General features: G+C 41.9%; 1 protein-coding gene across 1 annotated transcript in view; it reads left to right on the top strand.

The window, feature by feature from the left end:
* The window catches only part of RASEF (RAS and EF-hand domain containing), a 77,586-nt gene that overhangs the window by 21,116 nt on the left and 34,741 nt on the right, over positions 1–21,729 (top strand). The window contains exons 2-4 of the mRNA XM_047097575.1: positions 12,034–12,180; positions 15,609–15,699; positions 20,977–21,072. Of these exons, the coding sequence (XP_046953531.1) occupies positions 12,034–12,180; positions 15,609–15,699; positions 20,977–21,072 (334 nt within the window). The remainder of the gene's footprint in view (positions 1–12,033; positions 12,181–15,608; positions 15,700–20,976; positions 21,073–21,729) is intronic.

Genomic DNA, 21,729 nt, shown 5'->3' with positions numbered 1-21,729 from the left:
GACTAATTTGATAAAAGTTTTCCAGCAGCTTTTGAACAAAATGTAATGCCAACTTAGGGGACAGGTTTACAAAAAAACCATAGGATGATTTGTTAAGTAGTTCTCGAAAGGTTCAAATGCTTCCAAAACTTGAATGATGATAAGCCACGAAAAAAAGTAATCTCCACAAAAATGTTTAGATGCTGGAATGATATGTGTGAATATATTTGAAATTCTGATAGCTACAGCTTCTCTTTCAGTTGGTAAGAATATCAAAGCCTGTTTGGGTGCAGTCATATGCACCACTGACAGTTCCACATGTATTTCTACTCCATACATTTCTTAATTTAGTAAAAATTTAATTTTTGACTAAAAGATTTTTACTAAAAGTGCTTTCGTTTTATATTGCACTGAATTTATAGTCACATTTGTAATGAGTTTGGATGTTTTACCTTCAACAAAATGAACTTCCAAAAGCTTTACTCTGCATGAAGTGGATGGAAAAAACAAAATCAAACCATTATTGGAATTAACTCCACTGATTTTCTTTTAGAAGCATTGATGACACTGATATAAAACTGGCCTCATTTATCTCTGCAGAGTTCCTTTTCTGCTAACCAGAGACACATAAACACTTGTTGCGTCACCATGTGCATTTGTACAAGAAAACTTGGAAGTGAAAATACATAGAATCAATTTAGAAAGATAGTCTTTTGATCTAAGGGAAGGGTCATGCTTTGCATGCTTTCATTCTGCAGCTGCATGAATGAATTGTAGACCCTGAACAGTTTTCTTAAAAGATGTAGATGCGGGGCACCTGGGTGGCTCAGTCGGTTAAGCGTCAGACTTCGGCTCAGGTCATATCTCACGGTTTGTGAGTTTGAGCCCCGCATCTGGCTCTATGCTGACAGCTCAGAGCCTGGAGTCTGTTTCAAATTCTGTGTCTCCCTTTCTCTCTGCCCCTCCCCCTACTCATGCTCTGTCTCTCTGTCTTTCTCAAAAACAAATAAACATTAAAAAAATTTTTTTTAAAAATACGTAGATGCTTTTAGGAGATTTGTTATTTATTATCTTCTGGATTTCTTGCGGTTAATGGTATCAGTCTGGTCCACCATGGTGGAGGCTAAATGTTGACAAACTTTTTTTTTTTTTTTTACAAAAACTTCTTTTGTTTAGAATGTTTTTAGATTTACAGAAAAGTTGTGAAGATAGTACAGAGTTTCCTTATAACTTGTACCCACTTTCCCCCAGGATTAACATCTTGTGTTGGTATAGTGCACTTGTTAACAATTAGTGAACTGGTCCTGGTACATCCTTATTAACTTAAGTCCATACTTTATTAATATTTCCTCAGTTTCTCCCCAGTGGACTTTTGTGTTCCAGCATCCCATCCAGGACCACATTCCGTTTAGTTGTTATATCTGCATCGGTTCCTCTTGGCTGTGACAGTTGGGAAACATGATGAGCAAGTTACACATTTATCACCATCATTTTTGTAGAAAGGAGATTTGGTACTTACCTTTTTAAAGCATGAACCTTTGTTCTTTGAAGTCATTGCTGCTAGAAGGGTTTATTGCAAAATGTAAAGTCATTACCATTCAATAAAATAAGTTATACATGTAAGTTTTACTAAAATGGTTCAGTTACAATAGCAAGAGCATTCTAGTTACTTTCTGTTGCTGTGGGGCAGGGTGGTCCGACTTCTGTTTTCTGTACCAATTTCATGTACACTGTGCCTTTAATTTCCTAATTTCCCATTGATTTGGCCACACAGCCGCCTGGCTGCCCTGTGCATCTTGCAGGTAGTGGCACAATAGGCTGGTTGCCCGGATGGCCAGCAGGGCAGCCGTCCCCAGCCTTTCTCCACCACCATCTGAGATCCACAAGAGTTACCTGTCTATAGCTTCTCTTGTCTGAGCCTAATGTGTCTTATCAGTGAGCATTCTGTTCCTTAGTCCTGAAAGGAAAGGCTTAGTTACACTGTGTCTGAAAAGGATCAGGAAAGGAGAGATGGGCTTATCACTGATTGTCTTCTGATTTAGCCATCTGTTGGTGAGAAGTTTCTCCACTGCACGGGTGGGGTATGTCACACACCACTAGGTGACAGCAAGAGGTAAAAGGGTACAGATCCACAGCTCACCCTGGCTTATTGTAATGCAGCTGTTAATAACTTCGGTGCATAGTTAGTACATAGTTTAGTAATAGTTACCTACTGTTAATGTAGCTTTTTGATTAGCATTTATCCAGAATTTTCCTTTTTTTTAAGGCAAGACAGAATACAGGACAACAGGATAAACTGAGATTGTCCCAGGCAAACCTGGGAAGGTGACAGATGTCTTCTAAAGGAAAATTTTGAATAGGAACTGATGTGGCACTCTTTTATTTTCTCCCTAACTCCCATCTTTCTTACCAAAACAAAGAGATTTTCAGTGAAAATACACCAGCTTGCACTAACATTACTGGATTATGCCTACATTTAACTTGATGCCAGGTAAATTGATAGAAGAGAAATACTGGGGGTATGAACGTGCAAGGTCAGTACTCTTAAGTAAAGAGGTATGTATTCTCACATACACCTGCACACATATAGAGCACGCTGACAATGTGATATCCGTATATAAAAAAAACTGTTCTGCACCTAGGGGCAAGATGTGAACGAAGGCCCGCCCATTCCCTTGTGTATAGAAAGCTAGGCCTGCATTGCCCCGTGCTCATTACTGTGCTCAGGGCCTTCTGTTAATAGACTTATACAGGGATCAAAGGAAGGTCCATTGGCCCTCGGCCTGTTTGTATAAATAAGGTTTTATTGGAGCATAGCCAAGCTGATTCATTTATGGTTTGTCTATGCCTGTTTTCATGCTACAATGGCAAGGTTGAGTATTTGCAATAGAAATCGTAAATGTTTTCTGACTGGTGCTTTACAGAAGACTTTTACTGACTCTTTCTTTTGGAGCACTTGAACCCAATTCCAACATGGGTGGGGGCTGACCTCTGTACCCCCTCCCCCACCAAAACCAAGCAATCCTTGAACACCAGCAGGGTGTTCAAGAATTCAACTCAATTCTGACAGTTGGAGATAACATCAGATGCCACAGGTTAAGGGTTCATCCCCCATCCCCACTGCAGATGCCAGTCACAAGCCCCAGGCTGTTACCTGTGCTTCTGACTGATTGGGTTTCAATTAATTCACTAGAGAGGCCCACAGAACTCGGGGAGACACCTACTTAACATATACCAGTTTATTAAAGGGTATGACATAATATGTATCAGCCACGTGAAGAGATACCTAGGATGAGGTCCTAACCAAAGGAGATTCTGTCCTCATGGAGCTTGGGGCCCACCTCGGTGGCACATGGAAGTGTTCTGGCTTTCCCCAAACATGGAAACTCTCTGAAAAGGAGCAAAAACATGTTCTCTTGGGTTTTTATGGAGGGTTCATTACACAGTCGTGATTGGCTAAATTGTTGGCCATTGGCGCGTCTCCTCTCCCTGGAGGTCATGGTGTGGGGTGGGTGGGGCTGAAAGTTTCAACTCTTTAATCCTATGGTTGGTCTTCCTGGCAACCAATCACTGCCCTAGGATGGGATCCAAAAGTCACCTTCGTTAATAAAAAGACTCCCATTTCACCTTTATGGCTCTGCAGCTTTTCAGGAACTGTGGATGAATACGAAATCTATCTAAGAAATGTATTTTGGTCACCCGAGTGACCAAGTATATATTTCTTATGAATCATTATATCACACGCCTGGACCATAAGCTTTGCAGAATGACCTCGGGCATGACCCAGTTCTCATTTTTTAGTTTCTTCGGCACTGGCACCCATAAGACGGCAGTTCTGTCTGTGAGGTTTCCACATCACATCACTTTTTCCCTTTTGGCCCCTTCCCAAAACACAACCCAGAAGCACACAGGAGATAACCCCTAGTTCTTTTTAATGCATTGGGGTAGAGGAGTCAAGAGCAATAACAGACCATAATAATGGCCAACATTTATGGATTCCCTGCAGTGTGCCTGGTACAGTTGTGTGTGCTTCAGTAGGAGTTAATGGTCACATTATGTGGTAGGTTCCATTACTGTCCTCGCTTTATGTCTGAGGAAACTGAAGCTCAGGAGGTTAAGCGTTTTGCCCTGGGTCATGAAGCCAGATGTGGTGTGGAAGCATTTGATTTAGCCAGGCCATTACACTTCCCCCACGCACTATTCATTCATGACTGAGGCAGGCCTCAGCTGTTGGGAGCATGCCCTCCCTAAACCTTTAGCACAGTGCCTCTTGCTGTTTCTGTCTTCCTCCCTCCATTGGTAAACTCCCAGTAACTAAATGTCAGTGATTTCAAATAGGAAGCAATTTACAATTTGAAATGTTTCTAGACTTTGAATCATCTCCCAGGGAGTTTCCATTTTAAAATCTTTGCTGGAATGTTACCCATATAAGTGCTTAGGGAAGTAAAATACTCGTCAGGGTGATGGGAATCCTGAAGGAATTTTATCCGTGGGAGATGTATTTGGGAGGGGGCCTGGATGAGGCACTGGTAGTTGAACACCCAGACTACATCATCCTCTGCCTGAGCAGTAGCAAAGCAGAGCCAAGGAAAGGCCAGGCCAGTAGACTGGCTTGTCTTTCTGTCTGTGGGATGGTGGGACCGAGTTGAAGAGATCATTATTTTTTTTTTTTCCCCTCTGGAAGGGAGAGCCGGAAATAATTTTGTAACTGAGTTAATGTTCTCACCTTTTGTGAGAACACCAGCGGGAATCACTTCCAGTCAGAGGCGGCCGGCTTCAGGCGGTTAGTGGGCCGAGAGGTACACCCTTGTCTGGAGAGAGAGACATGAACTTCACAGAGAGAGCTAATGCTGCCTTAGGGCCAGAGCTGGATTTGGCTGTTGGAATTTATTTTCTAGTCATTTGGGGTTTATTCTGAAATGTGATGTACTATGTAATAAGAGTACGTTTTGAAGTCAGTCAGTACCTTTTACCTAACTTGTGTGGGGGTAAAAGGATAAGCCTTTCCACTTACTGACCAAATGACAGTATGGGTGGTTCAGGGCATCCAGAGAGATCAGCTGGTGTCACCTGAATAGGAGTATACCCATTTTTATTACCCCCAAAGAGAAATAAAGCTATCTGATTTTAAAATTATTTTTTATTTATTTTTTATTTTAGAGAGAGAAAGAGAGAGAGCAGTGGGATAGAGGGGCAGAGGCAGAGAATCTCAAGCAGGCACCATGCCCAGTGTGGAGCCTGACATGGGGCTCGATCCCATGACCCTGGGATCATGACCTGAGCCAAAATCAAGAGTCAGATGCTCAACTGACTGAGCCACACAGGCACCCTGAAACTATCAGATTTTTTTAAAAAAGATTTAGTTTTTAGAGCGATTTTAGGTCCATGGAAAAATTAAGAGGAATGTGCAGAGATCTCCCATATACCCCCTGGCCACACACTTGCCAACTTCCTCCATTTTCCAGAACTCCCATCAGAATGATACATTTGTTACAATTGATGAACCTACATTTATACATCATAGTCACCCAGATTCCTTATTTTACATTAGGGTTCACTTGTGTACATTATGTGGGCAAAGGTACTGTGACATATACCCATTCTTATGGTACAGAGTATTTTCATTGCCCTAATGAAATACTGTCTCCAGGTTTTACCTTTTCCAGAATGTCATAGAATTGGAATTAATATGTAATCTCTTCAGATTGGTTTGTTTCATGTAGTAATATGCATCTAAAGTTCCTCAATTCTTCTCATGGCTTCACGGGTCAGTTTTTTAGTGTTGGGCACTATTTTGTTGTCTGGATGCACCCGAGTTTATCCACTCACCTACCCAAGAACATCTATCTGGGTTGCTTCCCAGTTTTGGTAATTATGACTGAAGTGGCTATACGGATTCATATGCAGGGTTTTGTGTGGACATAAGTTTTCAACTCCTTTAGGTAAATTGCTAGATTGTATGGTTAAGAGTACATTTAGTTTTCTAAGTAACTGTCAAACTGTCTTCCCAAGTGAATACCATTTTGCATTCCTGCCAGCAATGAATGAGAGTTCCTGTTGATCCACATCCTCACCAGGATTTGATGTTGTCAGTGTTCTGGATTTTGGCCATTCTAATAGGTGTTGTCGTGGTATCTTTTGTTTTCATTTGCATTTCCCTGATGCCAAATGATGTGGAGCAGTTCTTCATATGTTTATTTATCATCTGTATATCTTCCTTGGTGAGGTATCTGTTAAGGTCTTTGACGCATTTTTTACGTCAGGTTGTTTGTTTTCTTACTGAGTTTTAAGGGTTTTTGAGGGGTATATTTTGGATGACACTACATTATCAGATGTACCTTTTGCAGATATTTTCTCCAGTCTGTGGCTTATCTTCTCATTTTCTTGGCACTTTCACAAAGCAGTTTTTAATTTTGGTGGAGTCCAGCTTCTCAGTTCTTTCTTTAATGGATTATGCCTTTGGTGTTGTATCTAAAACTTTGTTGCCATACCCATGGTCATCTAGGTTTTCTCCTTTCTTATCTTCTAGAAGCTTTATAGTTTGGCATTTTACATTTAGGTCTGTGATCCATTTTGACTTCATTTTGGCAAAGGGTATAAATTCTGTGTCTCTGTTGGTTCTTTTGTAAGAGGAAGCCCAGTTCTAGCACCGTTTGTTGCAAAGACTCTCTTCGCTCCATTGTATATTACCTTTGCTCTTTTGTCAAATATCCATTGACTATATTCATCTGGGTCTCTTTATGGGCTATCTGTTCTGTTCTCGTGATCTGTTGGTCTATCTGATCAGATTTTACTTGTCTATAATTTTACACATTCTATGGCAAAGGAAAGTAGAAGTTCATGAAAACTTCTGAAGTTGTACATTTCTGGATTCAATGACAATGGACTTAGATTTACCTTTATCTCTACAAACTTGTTTCAAAGTCCTTTGCTTAATTACCTGCTTCAGCCAAAATGTTGTGAAGATGGGAATAGTAAAGATGCATGCTTGATTAAGTTATCACTTCATTTTAACACTTCCGCTGGATTCCTACTCTCTCAGTAACTGCCCTGCACCCCCACCGTGTCTCTGCTGTGCTTTCAGGCCCTGTGAGGTCCTCTGGCTCCTGCTAACTTCTCAGGCTACATCCACATCTGATGCTGCTGCTGTCCCTCCCCCACTCTGAGCTGTCCAGTCCCACCAGCTTCTTTCAGTTACCTGCTCCCTGCCCCCACCTCTTCAGCTTATGGTTACTAATCTACTTTAGTATTACTCTACTCATCCCTCAAGTAATCCCCTAAAGGCTGGTCATGTTCACCTGTCTATGCTGCCAGAGCATCTTGTACTTAACCTTCAAATGAGGGAAGGAACTCAGTCTGTTTTTTAGCATTTTACTTTTAGGATGTAGCATGGTGCCCCTTGCATGGCATGGATATTTTAATTTCCCACGCTCATATATTAGTGTCATAATGTCAGTTTTCTTATGGCAGTCGCTACTGTACAATGATGCAGACATTGGTACTTAATGCTGTTAGCTTTTGGCAACAGCAAACTGTTTGGGCTTTAGATCTGTTTAACTTATAGTTTGAATGAATAGGTTAGCTCCCTATTTTAATGCTTAAGGGAGCAAGACTTGGAATCTAATGGAGTCTTTTCCTAACAACCTTATTGGGTCACTGTGTTCCTTTGTGCGGAGTGGTGTTGTCTGTGCTTGGCTGTTCCCAGAGGTGCCCTTATTATTATTTTTTTTAATGTTTATTTATTTTAGAGAGAGAGTGAGTGAGCACACAAGCAGGGGAGGGGGAGAGAGAGAGAGAGATTGGGAGAGGGAAACAACCTGAAGCAGGCTTCAGGCTCTAAGCTGTCAGCACAGAGCCCCACAAGTGGCTTGAACTCACAAACTGAGACTGTGACCTGAGCCGGCAACCACCTGAGCCGCCCAGGTGACCCCCAGAGGTGTCCTTAGACCAGAGGTGTGCAGGCATTCTAAATCCCAGCTCTACTACATTACATACACATAAAGGTAGATATAGGCGTGCTCTTCTAAGTAAAGTGTTAATCCTGTGAAAATATGTGACCCTTTAAAAATTTTTGCACATCTTAAGCATACCTGTTTTTCTTCCAAGTTCATGTAATAGCCCTTTCAGCTTCAGTGGGAATATTTGTGATTTAAAATGCACATTTCCCAAGATAATTTTATTTTGGTTTTTATTTTTTATTTTCCCAGGGACAATTTTAAAATTCTAAGTTGTGAATTTTTCATCAGTAATTAGCCATCACCGCTGTCCTTTTTTTTTTTTTAAACAAATGATCTTGTAGTTTATCAGACAAGAAGATGAGTAGGCTCAAGTTTAAACATCTAAAGCTGGTTGACAATTCAGTGCGTGTTTTTCTCTGATCTGATGTCTTTCTCAGCCTTTCATTTGATCTCTTTCCTTCAGACATAAATTAGATTACTTTTAGTGTTAGGGGCTCTCCCAGCACTGAAGTGCAGAGAGCATGTTTTGTCTTGGCTGACTAAAGCATATGATTCGACCCTCTGTTGGTACCGAGTATTTGTCAAGCACACCTATAAACAGGTGTATGTGGTACTTGTGAATCCAAACGTAATTGCCTGAGATGAGTCCCTGGACTTAACGAATTAAAAGAGCTTCAGGTTTGTCACCACCGGGCACCACACTCAGCACCCACCTGTGCCACCCTGGGTTGGGCCAGAAAAAACCAGATCTGTGTGTGTGGCATTGTGCATCCTCTGCTTGTTTAACCTTTGATGGCAGGAGCAAGGACACTAGGGAGGCCGATGACTGTGGTACTCTTAGCAGACTAAAGATCGTCTTGGCACCAAATAGTGGCACCAAGTCTGCTGAGCTGAAGAACCCACATGTGTTTAGCTGCCTGTGCGTGGGGCACAGCATTGAAAGCTTGCATAGAGGGACCAGGTATCATCTCTTGTTACAATAAGACATTTTTTGTCTTTGTTTTTTTCCATGAGGTGTCAGAATTGCCAGGTACTTTCTGGTGGCTGTCTCAGCATAATCCAGGTGGTTCTCTGGTTTCACAGATAGAGACCAAATGAAGCACACAGGAATATGGGGGGCGGGGGAAGGTCGGAATGTGCCTTATTGTCTCCTAACGTGCTTTCCCCAAATAGCTTTAGGCAAACCAAATTTTATGAGATTATCTCATTTTAATCTTATTCATGCCTTCCTTCTTTAAAGGAGTCTCTTTGTGATGTGGACAATCCCTGCAGCGATAATATACATCCTCCTGCAAAGTAGGTTTTTAAAAATCTTGGTATGTTAAATCTTCTTCATGCCCTTGGGACCCCTGAAGACCAGCTCAACGTCTACTCTTGGCACGAAGAGCTAGTTTCTCCATGGGGAGCTGGACTCGAGCCAGATGGGCTGAGATGGAATCCTGGCTTTGCTATCAGGACAATGCTTACCTGTCTCTGCCTCAGTTTCCTCTTTGGTAAACAGGATACTAGTGGTAACTTCCTTATAGGGTTGCCAGGAGGGTTGAGTGACTAGTACATATTAAATGCTAAATCACTGCCTGGACTACATATGGAAGGTGCTTAGTAAGTATCTGCTTCAGTATATGAATGCTTCAGAAGAGTCTTTTGTTTCCTTGAAAGAGAGTGGGTGGTGGTGGTAAAGACTTAACCCTGGTCATAGAAGCTTTTACGTAGTAAATACAAAGCTAGCACGGAAGAGGATGAGGAAGTAGTTTAATCTGGAAGAGGATGATTAAAAAAACAACATAGGAAACTATAATGCCAACTTTTTAAGTTCAAACTGACTGTAACAAGTTCCAAGTCATAGTGGCTTGGAACAAACTTGCAAAATACAAACTTATTTCTTTCTCTCATGTCATTCAGATTAAAGTGGTCAGGCAGCCCTGCAGGGCAGGTGACCTCAGTGTGGGGACTCCAGAATCCCAGCGCACTCTATCCTGTGTCTTTGCCATATTAGAGTTCTCCACTTAAACTATGAGGATGAGGAAGAGAGATGGAAATAGGTAGAGGAGTGGGAAGAGAGGGAGAGGGAAAGGGGGTGGAAGGAGAGACACAGAGAGAGAGAGACAAACAAAAATGAGTATAAGCTGAGGATTTTATGAAGGATTTTAGGGAATAAGCCATGAAGTGGCAAACACACCATTTCTCTTCCCACTCCATTGATCAGAACCAGTCGCATGGCTCCGGTGTACTTGCCTGTGGTTCTGGGAAGTGACTTCTCCCTGTGTGCCCAGTAAGAAGAAGCAGGACAGATGAGCATTCCAGTAGTCTGTAGCATGATGGTTAACTATAGAACCTATCTTCTGATGATGGCAGATATTTTCTAGAATTGATCTGTTTGTATACGTCACCGTAAACCATCCGAAATTCTTTATAATGTCAAGACCAGCAAAGGACTTGAGAAGATTTAGAAATCATTATGTGTCTTTCTTATTTTTGAAATTTGCAGAAAGCAGGAAATCTGATCTCTGCTTCTGAACGTTTTATTGTGCTGTTAGCCACTAAACAAGGACTCTAGGTGACAGTATCTTAATGGCCATCTCTGACAGGCAGGTCCCTATTAAGGAGAAAGTTTTTATGTTTTGTATTCTGCTGGTGATCCGTAAATGACAAAAGGCAAAGAAGTTAATGATCCAGTTATGCACTGAGGTTGCATGGGACAATATAAGAGTATTTTTTGTTTTGTTTCCTGCTCTAGTAAGTACAGCTCACTATTGCAACTAGCATTTGTACTCTGCTCTGATGGGAACGGTGATGACTGCTTTCTGTCTTATATCAAATAAAGTGACTTCATCCTGCGGGTTTATTAATAACATTTCACTTGAGCAGTTCTTTTGAATCATAATTGGCATCTACACAGATTGAACAGTTTATTTAAGACCTAGGGGATTTTATAGCCACATGGGCACCCCTTGAGGCCATGCTTAACTAAGCTTCTAGGTTAATATATACCTCAGATTTTTCACTGTTTCATAGTTCAGTGGATTAATTTTGAATCCCATTTCTTCTGCAAGGTTCAGATGTCTAACACAATTGGGAAGCAAAATAGTGTTATGGTGGATGTGGTCTTCAGCCACAGACTGGGGTGGAATCCCAGCTCTGTCACTCAGTCACTCAGGGACTTTTTATCGTTGGCTCTGGTTGCCTAGGTATCTCTAGTAACAAATACCAGACTGGGTGGCTTCAACAACCAAGATTTCTCACATTTTTGGAGGCTAGAAGTCCCAGATCACGGCGTTAGCGGGGTTAGTTCTTTCTGAGGCCTGTCTCCTGGGCTTTTAGATGGTCACCTTTCTGTGTCCTCACAGGGTCTTCCTTCCTTCCTTCGCGCACCAGGTCCTGAACTTGAGTCAGGGGCACCGCAAGCCCCCCTGACTCACTCCTTTATCCTCCGGCAGGCAGGCTGCCAAGGCGCATCAGTTTTTCTTTTGAAATGACTCTGGAGTATTTGTCTTTTAATAAAAGTTAATGACAAATAGAATTGTCACATATAAATATATATGAATTTATATGAAGTAATTTTTAATGGACTATCAAATAACAGGTATACTCACTCTTCTGATCATAAATGCTGAAATATGTCTTATTAGAGATTGGTGGAACACGTTATTAATCGGTTTAATGGTTACCTCACTTTTTTTCTGTACATCTATTTTTTACCTTTCTGTTAAAGGAAAAAAAAGAAAAACAGCAGTAACTCCCTATCATTCCCTCCCTATGCACTGGTCTACATCTTCTAACACTAAGTCATGACCTTATAAAACTAAATATATACAGTTTTTATTTATCCAGTCATCCCTCAATAAATCCAGGAAAAAATGAGCTTGCTGTTCCACTTGAAAAATAATACGGAGAATAAGGCAACGGCATCTCTTCCCTCTCTTCCGGTCCTTCTATTGTTGCTTTTTTCTTTCTTGGTTCTTACGTATCTTATTCCTCAAAGTATTGTGAAAATTTGCCTTTTTATTTTTTACTCGGTTTAATTTAGTTTTTAATTTTAATTAAAAAATTTTTTTTTTTTTTTTTTTTTTTTTTTTTTTTTTTTTTTTTTTGGCAGAAAGGAGCAAGTCAGTACCTTGTATCTAAACATCAACCTTGTGGAGCCAAGATTAATTCAGCCATACGAACATGTTATAAGGAACTTCATCCGCGAGATCAAACTGCAAAGCACAGAAATGGAAAGCCTGGCCATTGCAGTGAAGAGGTATTAGAACCTTTCCTTTCTCTGTGGCACGCGGGGGTCTTTTAACTGGCTCTCTGACCAGGTGGCACGTGGACTGAACTGCGCTGTCGCATCATGTTGTGGGTGGGCTTCCTGAGCCTCAGGAATCTGGAGCTGCCTAAACTCAGCCAGCTATGAGGGCAGCTGTGTCGGGCAGTACTTTGTAGGGGCGGCCAGCAGCCCATCAGTAGGTCGCTGTGACCCTGTCATATAAACTTTTCAAGGCCAGTGATTCCATACAGACCAGTTCAGAGAGATTTGTTATCTTCTATCCAGCCACTTGAAACGTACGGGAAACTTTTCATCCAGAGAGGCAGACAGGACTCCCATTTGAAGCCTGGCCTCATCACTGACAGGTGTGTGACTTTGGGCAGGTTTCTGCATCTGCAGAACGAAACGATAAATATTCACATTCTCAGGGTGTTGAGATGCAATCGATGATGTCATGGCTGGAGCCCCTGGCGTGGGCTTAGTGGTGGGACTCTTCCTCTCTCCCGCCCTCTCCGCCCAGCCTGAACTGAAAGCCAAAAAGCTTTAATCGCGTACCGTCATGCAGACAGTTTGTGTAAGCCATTCATCTTATTGGTTTTACCAGCAGCCCAGTGCAGAGAAAGAGCTTAGATATGTTACAATCCAAACATCAGCCTTTTTGCCCCCCCGGAAGGACCACAGTCCTTTGGCAGTAGTGGGAAAGAGGGCATGTTGTTTGCCCTAATTCCTGGGTGTTCTGCCCCACAGATGCTCGTTGCTGCCATCTGTTTTACCGACATCTCCGAGCGTGCAGCACATCCTGCTGGTCTCTGCCAGAACTTGTGACAGCCTCTTTGATAGGATGTTCCCCATGTGCATGGAGGCAGGAGAGGGCTATTCCTCTGTCTCTTTATTCTTTCCTTCAAAATGATGATCAAACTATCTAGTTGACTCTCTGCAGTAAGTGAAGGGAATTAACGTATAGAAGAGTAATGTTTTAAAACATTGATGCTGGGGCGCCTGGGTGGCGCAGTTGGTTAAGCGTCCGACTTCAGCCAGGTCACGATCTCGCGGTCCGTGAGTTCGAGCCCCACGTCAGGCTCTGGGCTGATGGCTCAGAGCCTGGAGCCTGTTTCCGATTCTGTGTCTCCCTCTCTCTCTGCCCCTCCCCTGTTCCTGCTCTGTCTCTCTCTGTCCCAAAAGTAAAATAAACGTTGGAAAAAAAAAAATTAAAAATAAATAAATAAATAAATAAAACATTGATGCTAAGTAGGACTTTGTATAGTGCTGGGGTCACGCAAGAGTTGTACCATTCACAGGGGGTTTCTTAGAAAATTTTCAGTTCCTGACCCTGAACTTCTCCCTCAAGTTTGCCTGCTAGGGGCTTTCAGTAGGATAGGAGGGTGGTCCTCTGCATTCCAAATTCTGTAGAGCATTATGGAGCTGGGGGTGATTCACAGACACACGTGTTGAGATTTTAGAGTATCCAGTGAATACGTCTTAAAACAGACTAACTTCCCTGTACACACACACACATATATACACACACAGACTCACACAAAACCATGTGGAACACACACACACACACACACACACACACACACACATTTACATGTGACCTTTAAGGATGTTACCATGTAAACCCATTGGGGAAAAAAGAATGGGATTCTTAATGTTCTCATCAGCAGCCAGGCTGCTCTGCTCCTGTGGAGTGAGTGTGTCATGTGTGTTGATCTGTGTTAGTGCTTCTCTCCTTCCTGCTTCTGTGTTGTCTGGGTGGAATCCACAGTCAGGCTCTGCCCTAGCTGTCTGAGACCTCACTGAAGGACTTACATGACAACTGTGCAGTTATCTTATGTTCTTACCTGAGGGCCATCCATTCCTCACCTGGGCTTTTGGTTGGGGGAGGGTCTCCATCTTTTCGCCCTGCACTTGGACCTGAAGAATGGTCCTAGTGTCTGGATGGGAGCCCTGGACTAGGTTAGAGTGGACAGTCTTCATCTCATTAGACATTTCACTAGGAGTTAGGAATTGCTGGAGGCAAACACTGTGTCATTATAGAGTACCCCAATTTACCAAAAAAAAAAGTTGCTCAGAAATGAGGAGGCAGAAAGAACACATTCAGGAGCAGTCTCAGATGCCCAGATGTTTAGAAGGAGCATCTGGATATCTAGAAGGGGCAGTTGGAAAAATGGTCATAGAGGGAGAAGGGATATGTGGCTTGGCTGTTTACATTCCCAGAGTTGACCAAATCAAACCAAAGTTGCTCTGGAGATATGTAATTCCTAGATTTCAGACAGTAAGTATTTATAAACGAACCAGAAATAGCTGACTTTCTAAACCAGGTTAACATACCTTTGGACAAGCTGTAAGGTAAGGATGAAGAAAACACAAGCAGGAAGTAGTAGGAAATCATGAAAAATTTTATTCTGGGCCCTTCTCCCAACCCCTCAGTGTTCATTTGGAACTTGATATAGAAATTAAACTATAGCATGAACAGACTGTTAACAAGGAGTAAGTAAGTGGAAAGCGGGTAGGATGGTATGGCAGAAGCCTTCAAACTGGAAGATGGGAGGTCTTATATTTAGGTCCTGGTCTCTACTTTTTATTAACAGCATGTCATTGATCGTCTAAATCTCACGTGGCTGCTTTCAAGTCTCTCATAATCTAGTTGAGTAGGCAAGGCTCATGCAGGATAAAATTTAGATAATCAGACCTGCAGCAGAGAGAGAACAAATGATACTTTTTCTAGGGTTTAATCTGAAGCCTCAACCATTGTAAAGTAGCAGATGTCTCCATACTAGACAGTTGCTCAAGAAAACTATCCCAGAGCTCTTTTCAATGAAATGTTCCCATTTCTGACTTTTTGGCAAATCCGTGTGCTCTGCCTCTAGAGAGAGGTGATTTAGTGATGACATTAATAAAAGAAACAGAATTTTTCTACAATGTAAAGACCATATATCTGTATTCTAGAACTTTGGGAACTGATTAGAAATAGTTGTTGAGATTCCTTTTTTTTCCCCCTTCTAACTGTAGTACTGTGTGTTTCATAGAATAAAATTTCAAAATTATATCTAACCATCTGTTTGCCATGGGGTTCTTTTTTTGTCCAGAGTTGTCACTCAGTCATGGCAGTAAAAAGGATTTTCAGAATTTATTGACAGCTTCCCAGTGATTTGGTATCTTTATCTGTACTTTGCCACAATCTAGTTTAATACTGTTCTATCTAATTTATACCATTTATTTAATGTCTAGTTTTAATGTCATTTTACACCCAAATGGTCAAATTGCCAATCTCGTTTTATTACGTGGAAGGAACAGGGAATATTACTTTAAACGGCAGGTTTCTCCTCATCTGTAAAAATAGGGGTTGGAATAGCAGAGGTTGAAGTTTTCTCTGCATGTTGCGGTGACAAGGCGTGCATCCTCTTGAATTTCAGAGCCCAGGACAAGGCAGCCATGCAGTTGAGTGAGCTGGAGGAGGAAATGGACCAGAGGATTCAGGCGGCAGAGCACAAGACACGGAAAGATGTGAGTGTGTGGGATCGACCCCTTCTTTCCACGAATCTTGAGGGAGCACCTTATGTAGACTGGGCACCAGGCAAGGTGGTGCAGCAAGTCCAGGCTCCGGGGGGCTCTCAGTGAGGGCAATTTTTGGTGGTGGTGGCTTTGTGGGGAGAGTAAGGAGAGAGAGAGAGATAATAAGTAATCAAATAAGGCAGATAATTTCAAGCACAACAAGTGCAGTGAAAAGCAAGTGTGGTAGACCGCAATGGGGAAAGGAGGCGGGGAGGCCAGCAGCCTCTTTGTAGAGGCGATGTGAGAGCTGAGGCCTGAGGACGAAGGCAGAACCCTCTTTGGTAGAGGAAGGTGGCTCAGCTTTTATACCGTTGTCACTGACCATGTCCACTGCCAACTTTAAATGTAGGTTGTGGGGAAATTAAAATTCTCTCTGCAAACTTCAGTGTTTTATAATGGAATGTACTTTTTTAAAAATTTTATTTATTTATTATTTATTTATTTTCTTAGAGAGCGAGAGAGAAAGTGTGTGAGCAGGGGAGGGGGCAGAGGGAAAGAGGGAGAATCTTAAGCAGCCTCCATGCTCAGTGTGGAGCCTGGCGTGGGGCTCGATCCCACAACCCTGGGATCATAACCTGAGCTGAAATCAAGAGTCGGACGTTCAACTGACTGAGCCACCCAGGCCACCCCTAATGGGATGTACTTTTTATTCATCATAGGCACTCTTGTGGTTGAAAGTTGCTACACCTTCAGTGATTCCTGGAGACACAATAATTGTCTTTTTTCCTTATGTAATATAGTTAGGTGATTAATGTTTACTGAAAACAGAAAATAGATATGATGTATCTTTGAGGCTAACGTTCAGTTGAACATTCTATTTTCTTTTCCACTCATTTGCTCTGTTACCACTGAGAGGCAGCAGTGGGTAGTAAGAAGGCCTGAGCACTGGCGTCTGACAGGCCTTAGTGTGCTTCCTGCCTGGGGTAGGTAGCCCTGGGAAAATAACCTGCCCTCTGACGGTTGTGGTTCCATCTTAGAATGGGGTAATGTCACCTACCTGCTTTGTGGAGGTTAAGCCTGATGATCTGGCTATGTGCCTAGCACCGTGCCTGAGGTATGGTGGGCACATTGCACCTGGGGCCTACCCGCTCTTTCCTGTTGCTTTGCGTACTTTGCCTTTTTTCACATTCTTTGCCTAAAACTGCTCTCTCACATGCATGACTTCAGGTCTCTTTGTTGTCTTATTTCTTAATGACATATTTAATAACTACTGGGAAGTCATAGTCAACTGAGTGAATGGCTCAGAATCCACAGGCCCAGCTTCAGTGCAGTGGGGATCCCATTCTTCTGTTAGCACTTCATTTGTTGTAGTCTAGAAACAGAAAAATCGTAAATTCTTTTCCTTTTTTCCCTCCGTCCGTTAATCTGTGTGCTCACTCCTGCATCGCACACTTATTGAGCACATATGCTATTCTGCTGCCAGTCTCCCTGCTTCTTCCAGCTAAGTACGGAACAGACATATTTGTTGTTGGTATTGGAGACCTTACCATGGCCCCCACGCCTTATAGCATCAGGTTTGGTTAATTATAACATCTGGCTCAGCTCAGCTCCCTGTGATTCTTCACCACACAGCTCTGGTCCGGCTTTGCTCCAGCTCTTTTCTTTGCCTGGGTAACCGTTGCCCCACTCCTTCCCCTTTTCCTGAACTTGGCAAAGTTCAGGGAAAGTCTCCTCTTCTCCTTGATGCTCTCTCCCAGTCCTCTGGCCTGTATTCCACTCTTCCTGACCTTAGCTCCTGTTGTATGTATAGTGGTATTCATTGCTTCAGTTAAATTTTTTTAGTGTAATGGCTTTCTTGCAGTATAATTGATATACAAGAAGCTGCACGTATTTAAAGCATAGAATACAATAATAGTGGGTATATCTGTATACTCTGAAACCATCACCGCAGTCAAGATAATGGGGTGTATCCGTCCATCTTGTGGGTTTCCTCACGCCCCTTCCTCCCTCCTCTGTCCTCCTTGCCAGGCCACTGCTGTGTATCTTCTTCGGTGAAATAGCTGTTAAAGTCTTTTTCTCACTTTTAAAATTAGGTTGTTTTCTTGTTATGAAGCTTTGAGAGTTCTTATATATTCTGATTTTAACATTCTCTCCCACACTGGGACTTGTCTTTTCACTCTCCTAACTGTATTTTGAAGAGTCGAAAATTTTCATTTTGATGAAGTCCAATTTGTCAGTTTCTCTTTAATGGATCATGCTTTTAGCATCTAAGAAATCTTCGCCTACCCCAAGGTCACAAAGATTTTCTGCTATGTTTTCTTCTGTACTTTTTTTTTTTTATGTTTTATGTTCTACATTTAGGATCCATTTTGCAAGGTGTGGATCAAAGTTCATGGTTTTTTTTGCAGGTAGATATCCAGTTGTTCCTGTATCATTTGTTGAAAAGATTGTTTTCCACTGAATTGCCTTTGCACTTTGTCCAAAATTGGTTTACTGTATTTGTGTGGGTTTATTTCTGGGCCTGCTGATTTTCCCCATTGATTGCTTTAGGCCAATATTACATTATTGCTTTATAATAAGTCTCAAAGTCAGGTAATGTTAGTTTTTCAAAGTTGTCTTGTCTTGGCTATTTTAGATCCTTTAATTTCCATAGAATCAGCTTGTCAATTTCTAAAAAACAAAACAAAAACCTGCTGGGGGTTTGGTTGGACTTCATTGCATCCATAGATCAATTTGGAGAGAAATGGCATCTAAACAATAATGAATAATTTGGTCCATAAGCCTGATGCGTTTTCCATTTACTTAGGTCTTCTTTAATTTCTCTTAGCAATGTTTTGTAGTATTCAGTATAAAGATCTTATAAATCTTTCCTTAGATTTATTCCTATGTATTTGATATTTTAATGCTACTCTACACAGTGGTTGTTGAAGATTTCCATTTCTGATTGTGAATCTACAGAAGCACATTTGAGTTTTCCATGTAGATCTTGTACCCTGGAGCCTTTGTTTACCTTGTTCACACTCAGTAGCTTGTTTGGTAGATTCCATCAGAATTTCTAGGTAGATGGTTATGTAATCTATGAATAAAGACAGTTTTATTTCTCTTTACTTCTGATGTGAATAATCACTTTATTGATTTTTCTCTCCTTACTTGCAGTGGTTAGAAGAAGAAAAGTGGTGAGACAGCCATCCTTGTCCATGTTGTTCATAGATGCCCTTTACCGAATTGAGCAGGTTCCTGGTTGGCTAAGAGTTGTTGTGCCAATCAGGAATGGAAGGTTGGATTTCGGCAAATGCTTTTTCTGTCTCTATTGAAATGACCATGGTTTTTCTCATTTTTAGAATATCAATGTGGTGAATCACATTGATTTTTGAGTATTAAAACACACTTGCACTCTGGGGATAAACCTCAGTTATGATGTATTTTTGTTTTCATATCTTGTTGAATTCATTTTGCTAAATTTTGTTTATAATTTTTGCATCCATGCTCATAAAAGATATTGGTTTATAGGTTTCTTTTGATGTGTTTGATGTGTCTAATGGTGGTCTCATAGAATGAGCTGGGAAGGCTTCCCTTCCCTTCAGTTTCCTGGAAGTTTGTGATGAGTTGGTCCAAACTACCGCCACGTCTCATGTAGGTTGCTGCGATGACCTCCTATCTGATCTCTTGACATCTACCTGTGACAGGTTGGGAATGGAGAGAGCTACACAGTGATAATTTCCTGTATTGAGCTCTGGATGAAATATTTTTAAACTGTAAAACTTGTTATGTTTGGGGTCGTGGCCCTGGATTTAGTGAGGAGACTTGCCTAGTGACATCTGGGTCCATTTTGATGGCAGGAAGGCTGTCCAAGGTGGCGCCTCACTGGGAGTCTGCACATCTTCATCCCACCTGTGAAGTGGTGACACTGGCTGCCTCACCCGTAAAGCTGGATAAAGTCGGGAGGATTACTCAGGCAAAGGTTATAATGAGTGAAAATGTTGCTCTTCTCCTATATATTTTCTCCTAAGCATAGAATATTTAATTTATGTGGGTTCTTTAATTTATATGGGTTATTTAATTTACTTGGATAATTTAATACAGTCCTCCCTTTAATCCAGTAAGGAAGTGGAGGCACCAAGTAAGTTGTCCCAGCTGGACAGCCAGTAAGTGGGCAGGAAGACCCTGGATCTCAGGCGGGTGTTTAGACATGGGGTCAGGTCTCCTATGCAGAGAGCGCCCTACCTTACTCCCATCTAACTCACTTCCTGTCACATCTCATCGTTAGCTTCTCCTTAGTAGTACTTCTGGAGGTCATCTTTGTTTCCTGGCTTCCCCCACCAGGATGCATGTTTGTCTGCATTGCTCCTGCTTTGTTCCTCTGTGCCCAGGACTGTTGGTATATAGTAGGCTATCGGTGGATATTTGTACACTCAATTTCACTGGTTATTAACATAAAACTTGATTTGAATACTAAACATAGGATATAAAGTTACATACTTTGTTAAGAGAAAAAGGAAATCTGAAGATACCTGGGCTCTTGGGAGGAGCTGACCTCCTGGGGTGCCCCTTGCCACTCTCTGACACAGATAGGACACGTTTGGGAAGTATGAGCCCACGTGGAAGCACTTAGCATAGCAATGTGTAGGTGATGTGATTTGAATTCAGGTAATGTGTGAGCTCTTGGAAAAAGGACAAACCCACCAAACCTTCCTAGGCCCTGATGACATGCTAGGGTTCAGGCAAGCACTTGGACCCTTGGCTGTTGCCATATCTTTTAATTGATAACAGCAACAATTAATTTAGCTAGTTAATTGATGTGCTATGGCCTTCCATCATAATGTGGGTAATAGTCATAGAGGTGTCTCTTCAGCTGATGTGTGCACGTAGGCTCTAGTGTTCCATTCTTCTTTCACTCCTGCAGGTTCTAGTTCCAGAAGAGTCATTTGATTTATTTCTTCCATCCCTTCTCACACTCCCTGTGTGGGAGACTTGGGGTCAGCCTTAGTTTGACACAAAACATTTCCTGCTTTATGAGGTGTTGAAGAACCTATTTAAATCAATAATTTTTGGGCACCTGGATGGCTCAGTCAGTTAAGCATCTGACTTCACTCAGGTTGTAATCTTGTGGTTCATGAGTTTGAGCCCTGCGTTGGGCTCTGTGCTGTCAGCTCAGAGCCTGGAGCCTGCTTCGGATTTTGTGTCTCCCTCTCTGTCTGCTCTTCACCCGCTCACGCTTTGTCTCTGTCTCTGAAAAATGAATAAATGTTAACAAAATTTTTTTAAATCAATAATTTTTTTTTTTTTTAGGAAAAACGTAAAGCTGAGGAAGCCCTCAGTGACCTCAGACGTCAGTATGAAACAGAAGTAGGGGATCTACAGGTGACAATAAAGAAACTCAGAAAGGTAGGTTTGTGGCAGTGAGGCTTCTAGGAATAGTCTCAGTATATCGGTGTGTTTAATTACTGGCAACTAAAAACATTTGGAATCATATTAAAGCAGCAGTTGGAATCAGATTTCAGAGTCAAACTGCACTCTCTGGAAAGATGTTTTTTTTGAAGATCCCTGATTTCCTTTTCTGTTTCCAAGGGGAACCTATCTTCTGCACACAGATCTAATAAATATTTCTGATCCCTTGAACAGTTGTCCATCAAGCCCCAGTTTTCCTTCCTCAGGTGCCCTCAATTCCCACACGTTCAGTGGACTCTGCTCATGACAGGAGGGGTACTGTCTTTACTCATCACGTATTCCTGTATCCCTATCCCCAGCTTACTGCAAGGTACACAGTCAGTATTCAGTGAACATTAAATGAAGTAAATACTTTCTTCTATGTAGAAAGTTCCAGATCTAGGGGACCCCAGATCAGTAGGAGGTGGGAGAGAATTTGTTGAAATGTGAGCAAAGGTGTGATTGGTTTTGGCCTTTGGCCTTTGCTGTGTTTGGTTTCTAATGAGTAGGTTATGTGTCACCGAGTGTGTGCTGGTAGATACTTAACAACTGGTTCTGGAGGCAGAAGGGGGAAAGGGAGGAGTCTGCAACATTTGCCAGTTTCTGTGCTGTGAG

The sequence above is a fragment of the Lynx rufus genome, unplaced genomic scaffold (genome assembly GCF_022079265.1).
Source record: "Lynx rufus isolate CCGP_SWC_20201006 ecotype Redwood Valley unplaced genomic scaffold, mLynRuf1.p SCAF_10, whole genome shotgun sequence".
Lineage (NCBI taxonomy): Eukaryota > Metazoa > Chordata > Mammalia > Carnivora > Felidae > Lynx > Lynx rufus.
This window is presented reverse-complemented; position numbering and strand designations above follow the sequence as displayed.